This window comes from Oreochromis niloticus, linkage group LG11, assembly GCF_001858045.2.
Source record: "Oreochromis niloticus isolate F11D_XX linkage group LG11, O_niloticus_UMD_NMBU, whole genome shotgun sequence".
Lineage (NCBI taxonomy): Eukaryota > Metazoa > Chordata > Actinopteri > Cichliformes > Cichlidae > Oreochromis > Oreochromis niloticus.
The window spans coordinates 29,228,969-29,243,037 of record NC_031976.2 but is presented as its reverse complement, the minus strand read 5'-3'; the positions used below and the strand labels follow the sequence as shown (position 1 = coordinate 29,243,037).

At 38.3% G+C, this 14,069-nt stretch overlaps 1 protein-coding gene across 2 annotated transcripts; it reads left to right on the top strand.

Moving 5' to 3' along the window:
• The first annotated feature begins 582 nt into the window (after positions 1-582).
• Positions 583-12,924, top strand: lsr (lipolysis stimulated lipoprotein receptor). Of its 2 annotated transcripts, XM_005472795.4 has the most exons (11): positions 583-1,016; positions 2,148-2,477; positions 3,838-3,957; positions 4,250-4,306; positions 5,300-5,446; positions 6,660-6,848; positions 7,063-7,116; positions 8,085-8,201; positions 9,228-9,528; positions 11,619-12,069; positions 12,270-12,924. In XM_005472795.4, exons 1-11 carry the CDS (start codon positions 977-979, stop codon positions 12,303-12,305), a joined length of 1,842 nt encoding a protein of 613 aa, XP_005472852.1. In that variant the 5' UTR covers positions 583-976; the 3' UTR covers positions 12,306-12,924. The 2 variants fall into 2 exon arrangements, with proteins under 2 accessions (XP_005472852.1, XP_003456473.2); XM_003456425.5 differs by lacking the exon at positions 4,250-4,306 and having other exon boundaries at positions 594-1,016.
• The last annotated feature ends 1,145 nt before the right edge of the window (positions 12,925-14,069 follow it).

Genomic DNA, 14,069 nt, shown 5'->3' with positions numbered 1-14,069 from the left:
TGACATGTGTAGTGTATTTTGTTCCCATACCTATATTTTTGCTTAAAAAACTTTTAATGGACAGTTATATGAAATGTCATTTTTTGTCAGAACGCCGTAAAGACAAACATCTTCAATTTATGGTCTCTTTCAGTTAAACCTGGTAAACCAAATTTTAAGATTCCCACGGTCTGATAAGACTTTAGTCTTATTATATGTATAGAAGCTATCTGATCCACAAGCAAAACCTGGACTGTGAAAGTGAAGTGTGGAAAAACAGGGAACAATGAAGTCAAGATAAGAGTTGATTAGCCTTCAAAATGAAGTCACTTCTAAGCAGTCACTTCTGACATTTATAGGTCTATTCCCAAGCAGTAAAGTTAAAGTTCTGTACAATGGTAGTGTAGAAACTAGATTTTTGTTTGTTTGTTTTTCTTTTCATACTATTAAGCTCATTTTAATGTTCTAAATGACATAAAAAAGCGCAGTATCGCCCGTCCCCACGAAATAGGTCACGCTCTCTCTCCCACAACCTGGGTTTAAAATTAACAAACAGTGCTTTCATGTCGTTTATCAGTTTCTAGACTGTACCATCTAGAGGGTAGGTAAAACACGTAGCGTACTTCCTGGTTAAAATGTCACTTTAGCGAACACAACATGGACAAAGACAAAGAAAAAGCCTTTTTTTGAAAATAAAAACTTGCCCATTTCTCACGACTAGGTTTCTGTAGCGAAATTAATCCGCCGTCAACCGAAAAATTCAGCAACCACCTGTAAAACAACAACTTACACACGCCCCTGTTTTTCGCAACCTGTTGCTCAGCACACACCTGCGGGGCGTTCGGGTCCTCCAAGTCTACAACACACAAAGACGCAAAATGGAGGTGTTACTATCTGTCTGAGGGAAATTACATGTACCTGAATACGTTTTTGTTTGTATATTTTACGAATTAAAAATACTTAAGTCTACCGAGACCGCGAGGAAGCAAAATTAAACATGTTCTGGACGATAATCTTCGTCGCTCTAATGGCGACAGGTAAGTTGGCCTGTATTTGCCAAACAGGGTGGGGGCCGGGGAAGCTTTGATATTCAATCTGCCTTTCTAAATACTCTAGCTTTTCCAAAATTATAACTTTTTGTGGGCATTTTTCTTGTACTGATGGCTGGAGGTCTTTTAACGTTTGTGTTTTGGGGGAAAACGTTTTTTTTTTTTTTTTAAATTGACAACAAGGATTTTGAGACACAACCAGTTGGGACATAAAATTAAAATGGCTCTTTCTTCTCGGTAGTTTTTATACAATGCACTCGCAGACAAACAAAAATAAAATTAAAAAATAGATTAATATGAATAAATCAATTTATGAATTCTATTTTCAAAGTAAAGTTGGAAAAAAATACGGGTAGAAAAGTTTTTTTTGTTGTTGTTGTTGTTAAATACACCTTTTGGAAGCCTTGTGGGTTGTTGTTGGTTTTATTTTTAAACTTTAAATATTGGGGAACTGGAACTGATTAAAGTCGAATTGGTATCCAACGCATAGCCTTTGGATAAAATGTTTTACTGAGATGCTCTATGTTGCCGCCACATGCTAGAGCATAAGCATAACTCATAATTTAGTGCAGTAGAAATGCAGACGAAAGCAGAGGAAATTGAGTAGTTTTTGTATGCTGTTGCATACTTATAAACAAAAACTTCCACTGTAACTCATGTGTGGTGATTTAAGGCTTGTTTAGGGCTGCATCCGGGCTTTACCAGGGCTGTATATAGTAAAGCTGCTGATTAAGTGTGTGTTGAATTATAATGTCAGTATCACTAACTAGTCAACATCTTCAAGTGTCAAATACTTGGATAAAAAAGTACTTGTTTTTTTTTAACTAACTGTAACATAGAGTTCAAAACTTCCTTTAATTGTAGTTCTGTGTTATCAGAACTTAGTGTAGTGGTTGGAGCTCATGCAGCCAGACTCATTACAGATGAGGTGACTCATTACATGTACTCTCGGTGATACTAGAAGTGAAGAAATGGTGTTTAGCTTGTGCCACGCCTTAGAGGATGTAGGATGCCTTTTTTAAATTTTAAATATCAGAAACATAATGATGATAATCACAGTAATAATGCATAATCTGTGTCAATCTTCACTTTCAACTTATATTTTTTTTTTCTTTCTAGAATCCACTATGGGCGTATCAGTTCAATGTCCTACCAAGAGGTATGTCGTCATTCTCTTCCAGCCTGTCACCCTTACTTGTCAGTATCAGACAACGGCCACTCAGCTCCCTATTGTAACGTGGAAGTATAAGTCTTTCTGTCGGGACCCGGTTCAGGCTGCACTCAATCCCAGCAGTGCAGACAACATTCTGTCTCAAAACAACCCCAACTATAACCCCATCATTGAGTGTGCAGACAACCAGAGGACAGTGCGAATAGTGGCCTCCAAGCAAGGCACTGCAGTTACCCTCGGCCCTGAGTACCAGGGGCGCAAGATCAGCATAATCGGCAGTAAGTTGGATAATTAATACACTGAAATCCTATTAAGATATGTAACAGCCTTGGCACGACATGTTAGTACACTGCGAGGGTGTACATTTAATTTTCCTAAGGGGCCACAAGAGAAATTGGGTCTGTTGTGGAAGGCCATACCGATAAGATTTAAAAAGACTGAATTAATATTGAGCAGAATTGAGTTCAGTTTAATGGTGGGGGCCCTTCACAACAGTCCCAGTTTCTCATTTAGACACTTAGGAAAATAAATTGCCTGTCCCTGCAGTAGTTTCACATTACATGAGAGCTATATATGACTTGTTTCTATTATATGTTCTGTTCAGATGTACTTTTCAAACTGAATTTGTATGAGCAAAGAAAGAATACTAATGTAAAGAATCTTACTGTTCTGTAGTCTTAAGTCTTACTATTCAAAGATCTATTTCACTGTTATTTTCAGTACAAGAAGGGATGGCATATTTCAGCCGTATTGTTTTTTTTGTTTTTGTTTAAACCGATTTGAAACATGGGTATTTTTGATGGGCTCACTAATTTTTTTTCATTAGTTGAACAGTGCTGCTGGGTTGCTGATCTTTTTTTGGATAAATCTCAGGACAGTGAATTTCTAATAACAATAGAACCATAGCTATACTGTTTATTTGCTGTACGTTGATCAGAGTGTGCTGAAGGATGATGGGCAATGATTAGGTGAAAATTCACAGTAAGGTGATGGATATTAACAAGAACTGAATTCAGTTCAGTTCAGGTTTATTTATATTGCCCACGAGCAGAACCAAACCAGCTGGCCAGCAGGCAGTCCTGTGCCAAAACCAATTAGGTACTTAGTGATTCCCACGTGTGGGACTAATAAAGGTTATCTTATCTTATCTTATAACTGGATGCCTGACTTGCTGGGACCTTCAAAATGAGCATTGGAGTCTGTCTTAAAACTATTCATTGGTTTAAAAAAATGCAAGACGAAATGTTTTTTCTATGGTTTTAATTGATTTGACTGAGTCAGCCCACATACCTCTTGAGGGACAGCTTGAATATTGGTAGTGCATAGTTCATGTACTTGAGGGTCATCTAGGAGACCCACAGTTTTTGAATAACAACTATCGAAAAAAAAATACTAAAAATGTACTACGTTTTCTACAACATTTTCTGTTTTTGTTTGTTTGTTTGTTTTTAAAGTCAGTTTCTCAACACTTGAAGGACCTTCAGTATTGTTCAGTTTATTGGAAAATAAAGTCATATGTCATAGACACCCAGTGCAATGAATACAAATCTAGAATAAGTGAAAATATAACTTGATTAGAGTTGTCAGTACAATTCCATTTTATGCTCTTGTAGTAAATGTAAAAATTGTTACCCACAGATGCAGATCTGAATATCGCACAGACTGCATGGGGAGACAGTGGTGTCTACGTCTGTTCTGTCGTCTCTTCTCAAGATGTTACAGGAAATACTGAAGACTACACAGAGCTCCTTGTACTCGGTAAGTTTCTTCCATTCATAGCCACCGCATTCAGGTACAGGTATACTCTATGCAGACACTTCTTCCTTTTGCTTTAAATTTCTTTTTCCCCATCCACAATCTTGTGCTTACACATTAGAATATTTGAGAACAAATGCATAAAACCATTGGCATGACAGATTGTTCAAGTGGCTGAAAGGATAGGAGGGTATTTGTCACAGGCTGAGTTCTTAAAGGGTTTTTAGAGTCACAGGTTGCAGGTAACAAAAGCAGACCACATAAAAATAATTGTGGCTTTATCTTTCTTTCACAGAGAGAAAGTCAAATTCTACTGACCTCCTGCCTGGCATTGACTTACTGGTTATGGAAGGTAGTACAAGCCTCTTGATATAGCTCAGTCACGTTTCAGTCCCACAGTAGAGGCGTATGAAGTATCAGGTTTAACCTTAAAGAACAGGAGGGTAACAGTGAGGTTGGAGTAATGAGTAATTCCTTACAAGAGTACAATTGGCTTGTGTGCTTTTCTAAAAACATAACCACTCTTGACTCATTTTGCTAGAAAAAATTATCTGACACTTGATAAATTCCTTTTAAGGTCACACTCCAGAAGTACCATTACATATAGGAAGGAACTGTGACTCAGTTTGAAAACAGGCTGGTATATGTAAGGGTCAAGCACCATTTTGTGGGTGGAAATATAGGTTTATGCACTGCTCTGCTTTACTTGCTCTTTACTGGCATCCTTAATTATGCTGTTATCTGCCTTTGTTTCTTTCTTTAGTGTGACTCAATTTGCATGTTTGCATATTTAACTTTCAGTGTGAGTACAGGCAGCCTGTTACCAAAGGACATTCAGAACCTCATTCCCTTTTCTGTGTACACAGCCCTATGTTTTTCACACTGCTAACACAGTTTCCATGTTAGTTGATTCATTTCAATATACAGTGTCTTCCTTCTCTGTTGTTTTTTTTTTAATGAGCTGCATGCATAGACTTGTGAACCGGCTTTACCGGTTTAAACCTTTTAAAAGTCACCATGGTAGCCAACATGTGTTGTTTATGTAAATGACAAAAATGGCATGTAAGTCTTATCTTGTGGAACTGTCGCTTCAAGTCACGCACATAAACTGCTTTCTTTTTGACTGTTATTGTTAAGATGCATTTACATATACAGTATAGGTGTTTTCTGTTTTTGATGTAATACACGAATACAGGAAATGTGGACCACTGTAGCTGTAGTTCAGGGCTCACATGAGTTTCATGTGTTTTTTTTTTTTTTTCTTCTGGACTATGTCAGCAATTGAAGAAGAAATATCAAATCTTAAATCTTGAAATAAATGCATTTAATTGTTGGTCTTTTGCAGACTGGCTCCTGGTTGTTTTGGTGGTCCTTGGCTTCTTTCTGCTGGTCCTCTTGATTGGGATTTGCTGGTGCCAGTGTTGTCCACACACCTGCTGCTGTTATGTCAGTTGCCCCTGCTGCCCGGATCGCTGCTGCTGTCCACGAGCATGTAAGTATCAAACAGAAAAGTCAATAAAATTGTGCATAACTTTCTTTAACCACATTTAATTATTACTGTTTAATCTCATTTTAGACTGAAATGTGTCTGTTCCATTGAGTATCAGTACATTTTGAGATCATAATTTTAATTGTACAGTGTACCACTCAATATAGGGAGAGTTCTTGTATGCCAGCTTGCACAAATTTGTGTGTGGGTCTTTTTTGGGGGGGGGGTATTGGAATTTCCTTCATTGACGTATTGGTCACATTGTTTTAGCAACAGTGATTTTATGTCACTTGGTTTCAGCACACCTGTTTCACACTTTATTACACACAGTTAGATGGTGGGAGGTGGATGAGCATTCAGCTTTAACTTTATTGCAGGAAGCCTGACCCCCAGAGGCTTTATTAATTAAATTTCCATAACAATGTTTAAAATTTAAATATGAGCCTAAAGCCAGGAATCAGTTAACTTTAGTTTGGTTTGCCATGGAGACAACCCTGAACAAACTGGAGGGGAAAAATTTTGAGGGTGCCTCCTTGTCAATTTTGCCTGTTAGCAAAAGAAAAAAAAATTAAAAAAGAGAGAAGAAAAGAAAATGACTGTGAGCTTGTTTTGTTGTGGGAGGCTATACTAATAAATCGAACAGAGGAAGCATTTTGACATTGGGCAACTTCTCTTTTAGTTGAGTGCGTGTAATGCTCAGCCAACTACAGCATCATCTTGTTAACATATTTTAAAAGCTTTCTAAAAGCTAACTGGACTTCAGGTACTGAAATACTCAACTGGAAAAGTCATTTTCTTTTCTATTTTTTTTTTTAAACTTTGACAAGAGTCATGCTTGGAGCCTCCTTTTAGGGGGCAGTGTTACATCTTACTGTTTCTCCTTCAGCTTAAGGCAATGCATTACTGTTTCAGCCCTCATTTGCATGTGTGTAAGACAGACTGTTTTCCCCTCCAGTGGGCATGGTTTTTAAAGCACTGAGTACACTGACTCAATGGGAAGTTGGGGTATTTCCTAAAAGGGTTAACAGAATACCTCTATTTATTTAATGGAAAGACAGTAAACTATAATCTGTTCTGTTTTAACTGTGACAGAAAAATCACAAATTTCAAACTGTTAATAATTTTACACTTTATAGTCTCTAGCACTTGATGTTTATACATTTACATCATCTTTCACCGTCATGTTTAAAACCAACTCTGTTCCATTGTCTTGCAGTGTATGAGGCAGGAAAAGCAGTAAAGAAGGGTATGGGGAATCAATATGCTCCCACCCTCTATGCTCCGAGTATGTATGCTCAGCCACCATACATCCAGCCTGGTATGCCTCTACTTCCTGTACCTAATGGGGTTGGATCCCAGCAGCCTCAGAGTGGTTACGGTCATGAATATGATGGTGCTAGCTCAGGTAGGTGATAGAAATTACAAATCTGAAAGTTCACAATGATTACTTTCTGTTGCAGTTTTCATAATGTGTTGTACTTCTGCAGCCATAAGCAGGAAAAGTCAGTTAACTGTTGAATATGAGTTTCATAATAACAACGCAGAGGTTTTTACTTAGTGCAGAGATGAGCTTTGTGGAGTCCTTGTTCAAATTTGCTTTGTTTTTGTTCTCTATGTAGTGGGACACGGCTCCCAGGTACCTTTGCTACGTGAGCAAGACCGAGGGGACAACAGTGAGTAGAGAGAGAGTGTGTGTGTGTGCGTGTGTGTGCGTGTGTGTGCGTGTGTGTGCGTGTGTGTGCGTGTGTGTGCGTGTGTGTGTGTGTGTGTGTGTTTTGGAGGGGAGGAATTAACCCACCCACACCCAAACAGGTCTATAGTACACTGCGGTGTGAATGTTTTTTTGTTTATGTGGGTGGGGTATTTTTTTCTTATCAGTATTATCTCTCAGATTTGAGGAATTCCTTCACTTGACATGGTAAATTATGAATATAAACCAAATTTAAAATGAGAAGATACATTTAAAACCTCACCTAACCTCACCTCACCTAAAACCGATTTTTTGCATTCTTACTCTCATCTTACTTTGATGTGGTTTTGTGTGGTATGTTTACATAACTAGTCGGATTCAACCCACAATGTATGTGTGTATTTGAAATTAAACTGTATTTGTGTGACTTATTTTATGATACAGCTGCTTAGTCTATTCAAATTTTTTTTGATAGAGGTGGATATTTTTGCATTAGTGAATTTTATCTAATGCAAATAATTTTTTTTTTTTCCCATGCGCTAAGAGCAGAATTGTGCTGTCAAATCTGAGATTTACTCTAATGTTGCAATACTGACAAAATTATAAAGATTTTATAGTTCTTTTAGTTCCCCTAATAGCATCGTGCTGACTCTGGTTGTTTCTTCACCCAGAAAAAAAAAATCAAAAAACTATTTACACTTTAAAAAAAAAAAGTTTTGTAAACAAAACATCTTTGTTGATTATGCTCTTAATCAAATCTCAATAATTTACAGCTTCTTATAAACAAAGCAGCGCATATGGAAAAAAAAGCAATGTATGACAAGCCTGTGCAATAAAGGGATTTTAACTTATCACAAATAAGAAAGCCTTCTTTGATGGTTTTCATAAGAGTACGCAAATATTGAAAGAAGCTGAAGTCATTCACTATATTTGAACTTCTCCTCACTTCAGCTCGCAGTGGTTTTCGAATCCAGGTGGACCCTGACGGGAACGCAACGCGTGCCATTTACTATATGGAGAGGGAGCTTGCCAATATGGATCCATCCAGACCTGGCAACTATCAGCGCTGTGAGTAACTGATTGCTTCCTGCTATTCCTGTGTGGCAGACCAATGTTTGTAGAAATAAATTAACTTATCGTCACGGGTGTAAAATTATTTAAGTGCTGCTTGTGTCTATTTTGCATTTCCTCAAAGTTGTATATCAGATTCTATATTGGATTCTGTGGCTGGAAGTCCTATATACATTGATTGGTTTAAGTACAGTAATCTTTATATAACAGGGATGATATATATTAATACATGAATCATAAAAATAAAAGTAGCTGCAGATAAAATTCTTAACTTTGGTTTTCGTCCTCACAATTTTGTTAAATAATACAATAGATGATGATCATTAAAGCCAGTAATCGATAACATGATTCAACTGAAAGTCAGATAAATGTAAACGCTAAATTAACTCCAAGATTTTCTGTCTGACATGAGTCTGACAGAATTAAGCCAAATGGTAAATATTCTTTGTTTTTTGGTTTTTTAATTAATTAAAACACTAATAGTTCTGCTCTAAACTGACATAGCTGCCTATCTAATAGTTTTTGGGGGTTTTTGTGGACCGATAATATATAATGGTTGTATAATTTAAGAAGACCATTGTCTCTCTTCCTGTTACAAAGACAAAGAAAGATATAGGAATATATATAGGTATGTAAAATATGTCATCAACACTCATCAAGATTTTTGCTTCGTTAGAACTGACAGAGAGAGACTTATCGTCTTACTCTGGAATTGTGGTTGTGATGGGGAAAAACCAGTATGTGATGTCATGTGTTTCACGTTTCATTTGTCATTACCACTTTCTGCACTTGTGGTTTGTAGCTGTTAAATGTTACCCAGAACAAAAATCTGTTACAGGAACAAATTTCAACATTTACTGCATTTAGTAATACAAAATAAAATTACATAAATTACAACAATTGTTACTGATTGTGGCCCATTGATAGCTGCAGAGCTTTCATGTTGTTACTTTTCTGACCCTTCTACTAAACTCAATTTTATTTCCTCTGACCTGCATTTCTTTTTCAATTTTCCTGTCTCAGTGGACAACATGACTGAAGTCAGTTCCTTGCATGACAGTAGTGGATCTGAGCCTCGAAGCCGTGGAGGTCGTTCCCAGCCGCCGCATCTCCCCACAGTGTATGACCGTGATGAAGCTATGAGCACCATCAGCAGCGTTTCCCAGCAAGGCCGCCGCCGTGATGACTACCCGGAGCAAAGAGGAGGTTACATGGAGAACCGCGTACGTTCCCGCTCGATGGACAATCTTGACGATATTGGACGGCGATACCCCAGAGACGACTACCCACCACAACGCCGCCCAGATTCCAGAGGTGGAAGAGGGTGAGTGTTAGTTTCTCGAGTAACCTCCTTGTTACCATCATCGCATCATTTAGCAGAGTTTTGTTTCAGCATAATCTGTACCATGTGCAGCATCATTGAAGTTTCACAGTAATTATCTTAGTACAAAGATGAACCATGTACATACAGCTCTCATTACAGGATCATTTATTTACCGTTTTAAAGTAAAGAGAGACATGTGGAAATTGTTTAACTGAAATGTTCACCCACACATAGTATCAGTTCAACCGCAACCTTTCAGTATCACAATGTTATCAATTTATCAAACATATATATAAGAATAAATTAGATATCTTGGCACAGAAATTCTAGCAGGTCTTATGTCATTTTTGTTCAAACAACCAACTATGTCTTCCTAGTTAAGCCTTGGCTCAAGGTAATTTCCACATGTGTTTGATCAGAGTGAAGGGAATTGTAAACTAATTTAGCCTGATGACAAAGTGCAGCTGACAAATTTGCCCTAGTTTTTTTTTTTTTGCGGTTTACATCTTCGGTGATGCATGTACTTTCCACACAAGCTCACTAAAGAAAGGATCCATATTAGCATATCACACCATTTACTTTTCGTCATCGGCTTGATGTTTGAAGATGTGTGCAGCAAGTCATTTAGTAAAGTTTCACAGAGATTTCAGACATCACTGTTAGTCATAAGCTCAAAATTTATTTCTTTGTCGTTTTCTCAACACCTTCAACGCACTAATTGTTCTTGGGCCTTGGTACCCAATCTCGAACTTGATGTCCTGCCCCCCCCCAGCATTTGTGTTGTACCTCATCGATCTCTAGTTGTGATATCAGTTGCCTCTTCCAGATGTTGCAGCACTGAGCTTCCAGTTGTTTCACAGTTAGTCTAAATGTCGGGTATCAAAGAGTCCATAATTCCCACATCTTCTTCATGTAACCTCTTCTGCTGGGATTGTGTAGTAGCACTCCGACAGCTCTGTGGTCTGCGCCCTTGTACCTTCATCCTTCTTTGTTCTTTGAGATGTAATGCATATATTTCATATTGAAGCTGATATTTAAATAAACACCTAAATTCATTTCATATATGAGAGATGTGAAGGGGTCTGGAGAAGGCATGGAGGACATTATGCTGTCTGTAACATGATTTGGTATGATGGTGGTGGCTCAGTGATGGTCAGGGGAGGCATATTCATGGAGGAATGCACAGAGCTTTACAGGCAAGGCAACTCCCATTAGGTATCGGGATGAAATCCTTGGACCCACTGGCAGACCCTACACTTGTGCAGTTGGTCAGGGTTCCTCCTGGTGTATAACAATACCGGCCTCATGTGGTGAACGTCTGTAGGTCAGGCAAGTGTGGAGCCAGGCAATGGTATCAATTACTTCATTGTCCAGCCAGGCAATGGTATCAATTACAATGAAGTAATTGATACCATTGCCTGGCTCCACACTTGCCTGACTAAAATCAAACATCATCGTCCTCAACATCTCAGTGACATTATGTTTCAATCCATTTGACGCCACCATTTTGCACGCCAGACTGTCCAGGAGCTCAGTGATGCCCTGGTCCAGATCTGGGAGGAGATCCCCCAGGACACGATCAGTCTCACTAGAAGTATGCCCTGAAATTCTCAGGCATACATACAAGCACATGGGGACCATACAAACTACTGAGTACCATTTTATGTTGCTGCAATGAAATTTCAACAAAATGGACAAACAAAACTTTTTTGGGGTGTCTTTGAATTCAACCCTCTGTGGGTTGATAATCGTCATTTCAATCAAGCGATGTGGTTGGTATCGTTTCACTCCTAGCACATTATCCAGTCTAGTATGTATACCCAGTTCCATATACAGATCTAAAGTGTTCCTTTAGTTTTTTTTTTGAGCAAAGAAGATATTTATATGTAATGTTGATAAGACATACGGACATTTGGGAACCATAACCTCCATCCCATGTGGAGTCTCAGTATCGTGAGTAGTTAACCTGTTACCAATTACAGATGCAATGTTTGGTTGTAAACACCACCTGAACTTTAAAGTGAGACTGGGAACACGAAGTAGCTGAAAACAGTTCAGCAAATTCAATGTGCTGTTTTGTGTTTCTTTAGCTCTGATGATGGGTGGAGCAGCAGCGCCCGGAGTGGGTACGATCGTGACTATGATGACCGCAGACGTCGTGACTACTCCCCCGATCGCCGGAGAGGAGAGGGTGGAGCCTACGGGGATCTTCCAGGACGGCGCAGCCACAGTCGTGATGATATAATGGATCTGGAGAGGGATCGACGCTATGGTGGTGGTGCAAGGGGCGGGCGCGAGGATTACGATGACGGTTTTCTACGAGAAGCCATGGAGAGGAAGAGGATGGGCGAGCAGCAGAGGGCGCGGAGCCGGGAGCGATTGGACAGCGAGAGCGACCGCTCAGATCGGGGGAGGGGGGCACGCGGGCCACCTCCACTACCTTTGAACCCACCCTCTGGAAACCCTGGCCGGCATGATGACTACCTGCCTCCACCACCACCGCCTTACAGTGAAGATGAAAAGAAAAGCAACCTCCGCAAGGTGAGTCAGAGAAGTTGAGGTTGCTGTAAGTGTAATGGTTTGATGATAATCTGTGTTCTTACTTCTTATGAAAAGGCCAAAGCCAATACTGAAATTACTCTATTAATAAATCTTCAGTGCCAATGACACATTGCTTGTTTTTGATCAGGAGAGTCTGTTTTAGTTTATCGGGTGAGTTAATGAGTTTTCTTGTTTTGCAGAATGGAGCTGTAAGTCGAGAGAGTTTGGTTGTGTGAAATCAAAACCTAAAGAGAACAACCAAGTACAACAAGGATGCAGCATTGATCTTTAAAAAAACACGAGAGCGACTGTAAATATTCAACACACTGCAAATTTGTTATGTTGATTTAAAAATGTCATAATTATTCCTAAATGTGATTGTATGCTTTTCTAACATGGAAGAGGTTTGCCTTTTCATGTACAAAATATTTTGGCTGCCACAAGTGCCTTACAGTGTACATAATTTTATTTTTAGATAGTTAAAAATATCTCATCTCAACAATTAAACATATTCAGAAGTTTTATATAGTTTCATTTAGCTGATGCAGGTATTAATGCAGTTTTATGGATGTCTGTTGTTTTTGCATTTGTGAAAAGTAAAATGACTTTTTTTATATGAATCTATGTACATTTAAAGGAATTTGTCTAGCTTTTTTGTTATTTGTCGTATTATTGTGTTCACTCGTTTTGGATTCCTCTTGGAACAAAATACTCCAGAGACTTTCTAACACTAAATTGCAATTGTAACCTTCAGTATGTTGTACATAGCCATCCGGAAAAACATCCTGAAACTGCAAATATTCATTTTGATGTGCTGAAATCTAATTTTACAATAAAGATCTTCTTGCCAGGCCACATTGTTTGAGCTGAAAGTGTTTCACCACTAGATGCCACCATCTTGTTAGTATGCTGCAGCAGTGGTGCTGTTTTAATGCAGCATTTTCTGTCCAGCAATTATTAGTTCCTATTAGATTTAGAAATGTTAAGACTTTGATCAACCTTGCTTGTTGTTCAATAAGATATGATCAAATCCAGATTATTATTTATTTGTACCATTGTGAACTAAGTACTGGATAAGTATTTTTGTTTCTTCCTCTTTTAAAAGAAGAAATGTTAAAAAATATCTTCTTTGTCATTGTATTTGTTACAATATATTGCTACAAACAGAAGCAAAGGTACAGTGAAAACCAAACCATCATTTTCTTTTTTTAAGGAAAAATCTCTGATATATAGAAAACGTGATTTAAGATCATACCGGTGTGAGGGACCATTCTATTCAAAGATCACAAATCAGTGTTGAATAATAATTCAGTTTAGTCACTGCCTGCTTGACTGTCTCAACATAATTGAAATGTAGACTTAATAAAGATAGGATTTATTTCAGAGGTGTTGCGTCATCTTTCAGATATGGTATTATTTCAGTTGCCAGCGGCTCCTCTGACGGTTGCTAAATATAAGTAAGAATGTCTGACTTGTAGGGGCATAGGTTTAACATAATAAAAGTGTCAAGTTTCAGTGGTCAGCTCTTAAAGTGACGCAACCTGAGTTTTTTGTATAAGCCACTCCGCAGTCTTTGTCTCCTTCACCTAAAAAAAAAAATTTCACTACGAGTAAAAGGTAAGAAGACCGAACCAACTTTTATGTCAGATCACCTGAATAGATTCTATAAAATAATCTCCCTGTTCTACAGGTTTCTGGATTTCTGCCACTTTGTGTTTGTCCCTGCTTCATGGGTGATGTATCCTCCTCACACTACGTCCTCCTAGCTGTTCAGCAACACACTGAGGTTCCTTAAGGGTGTTTACAGTGGCCAAGGTTTGTGCAAATGATCCTCCTTTGATCACGCAGTGTCAGATGTCAGAGTGGTTATGTGCTTGCGGCAAGAATTCATGTTGAAATCTTTGTTGCCATATTTGGTCTCTTATCACTTAATGAGAAAATCTAATTCTGACAAGTAAACAATCCGTCACTCTGAATGAGAAGTGTTTTGATGCAAGTTT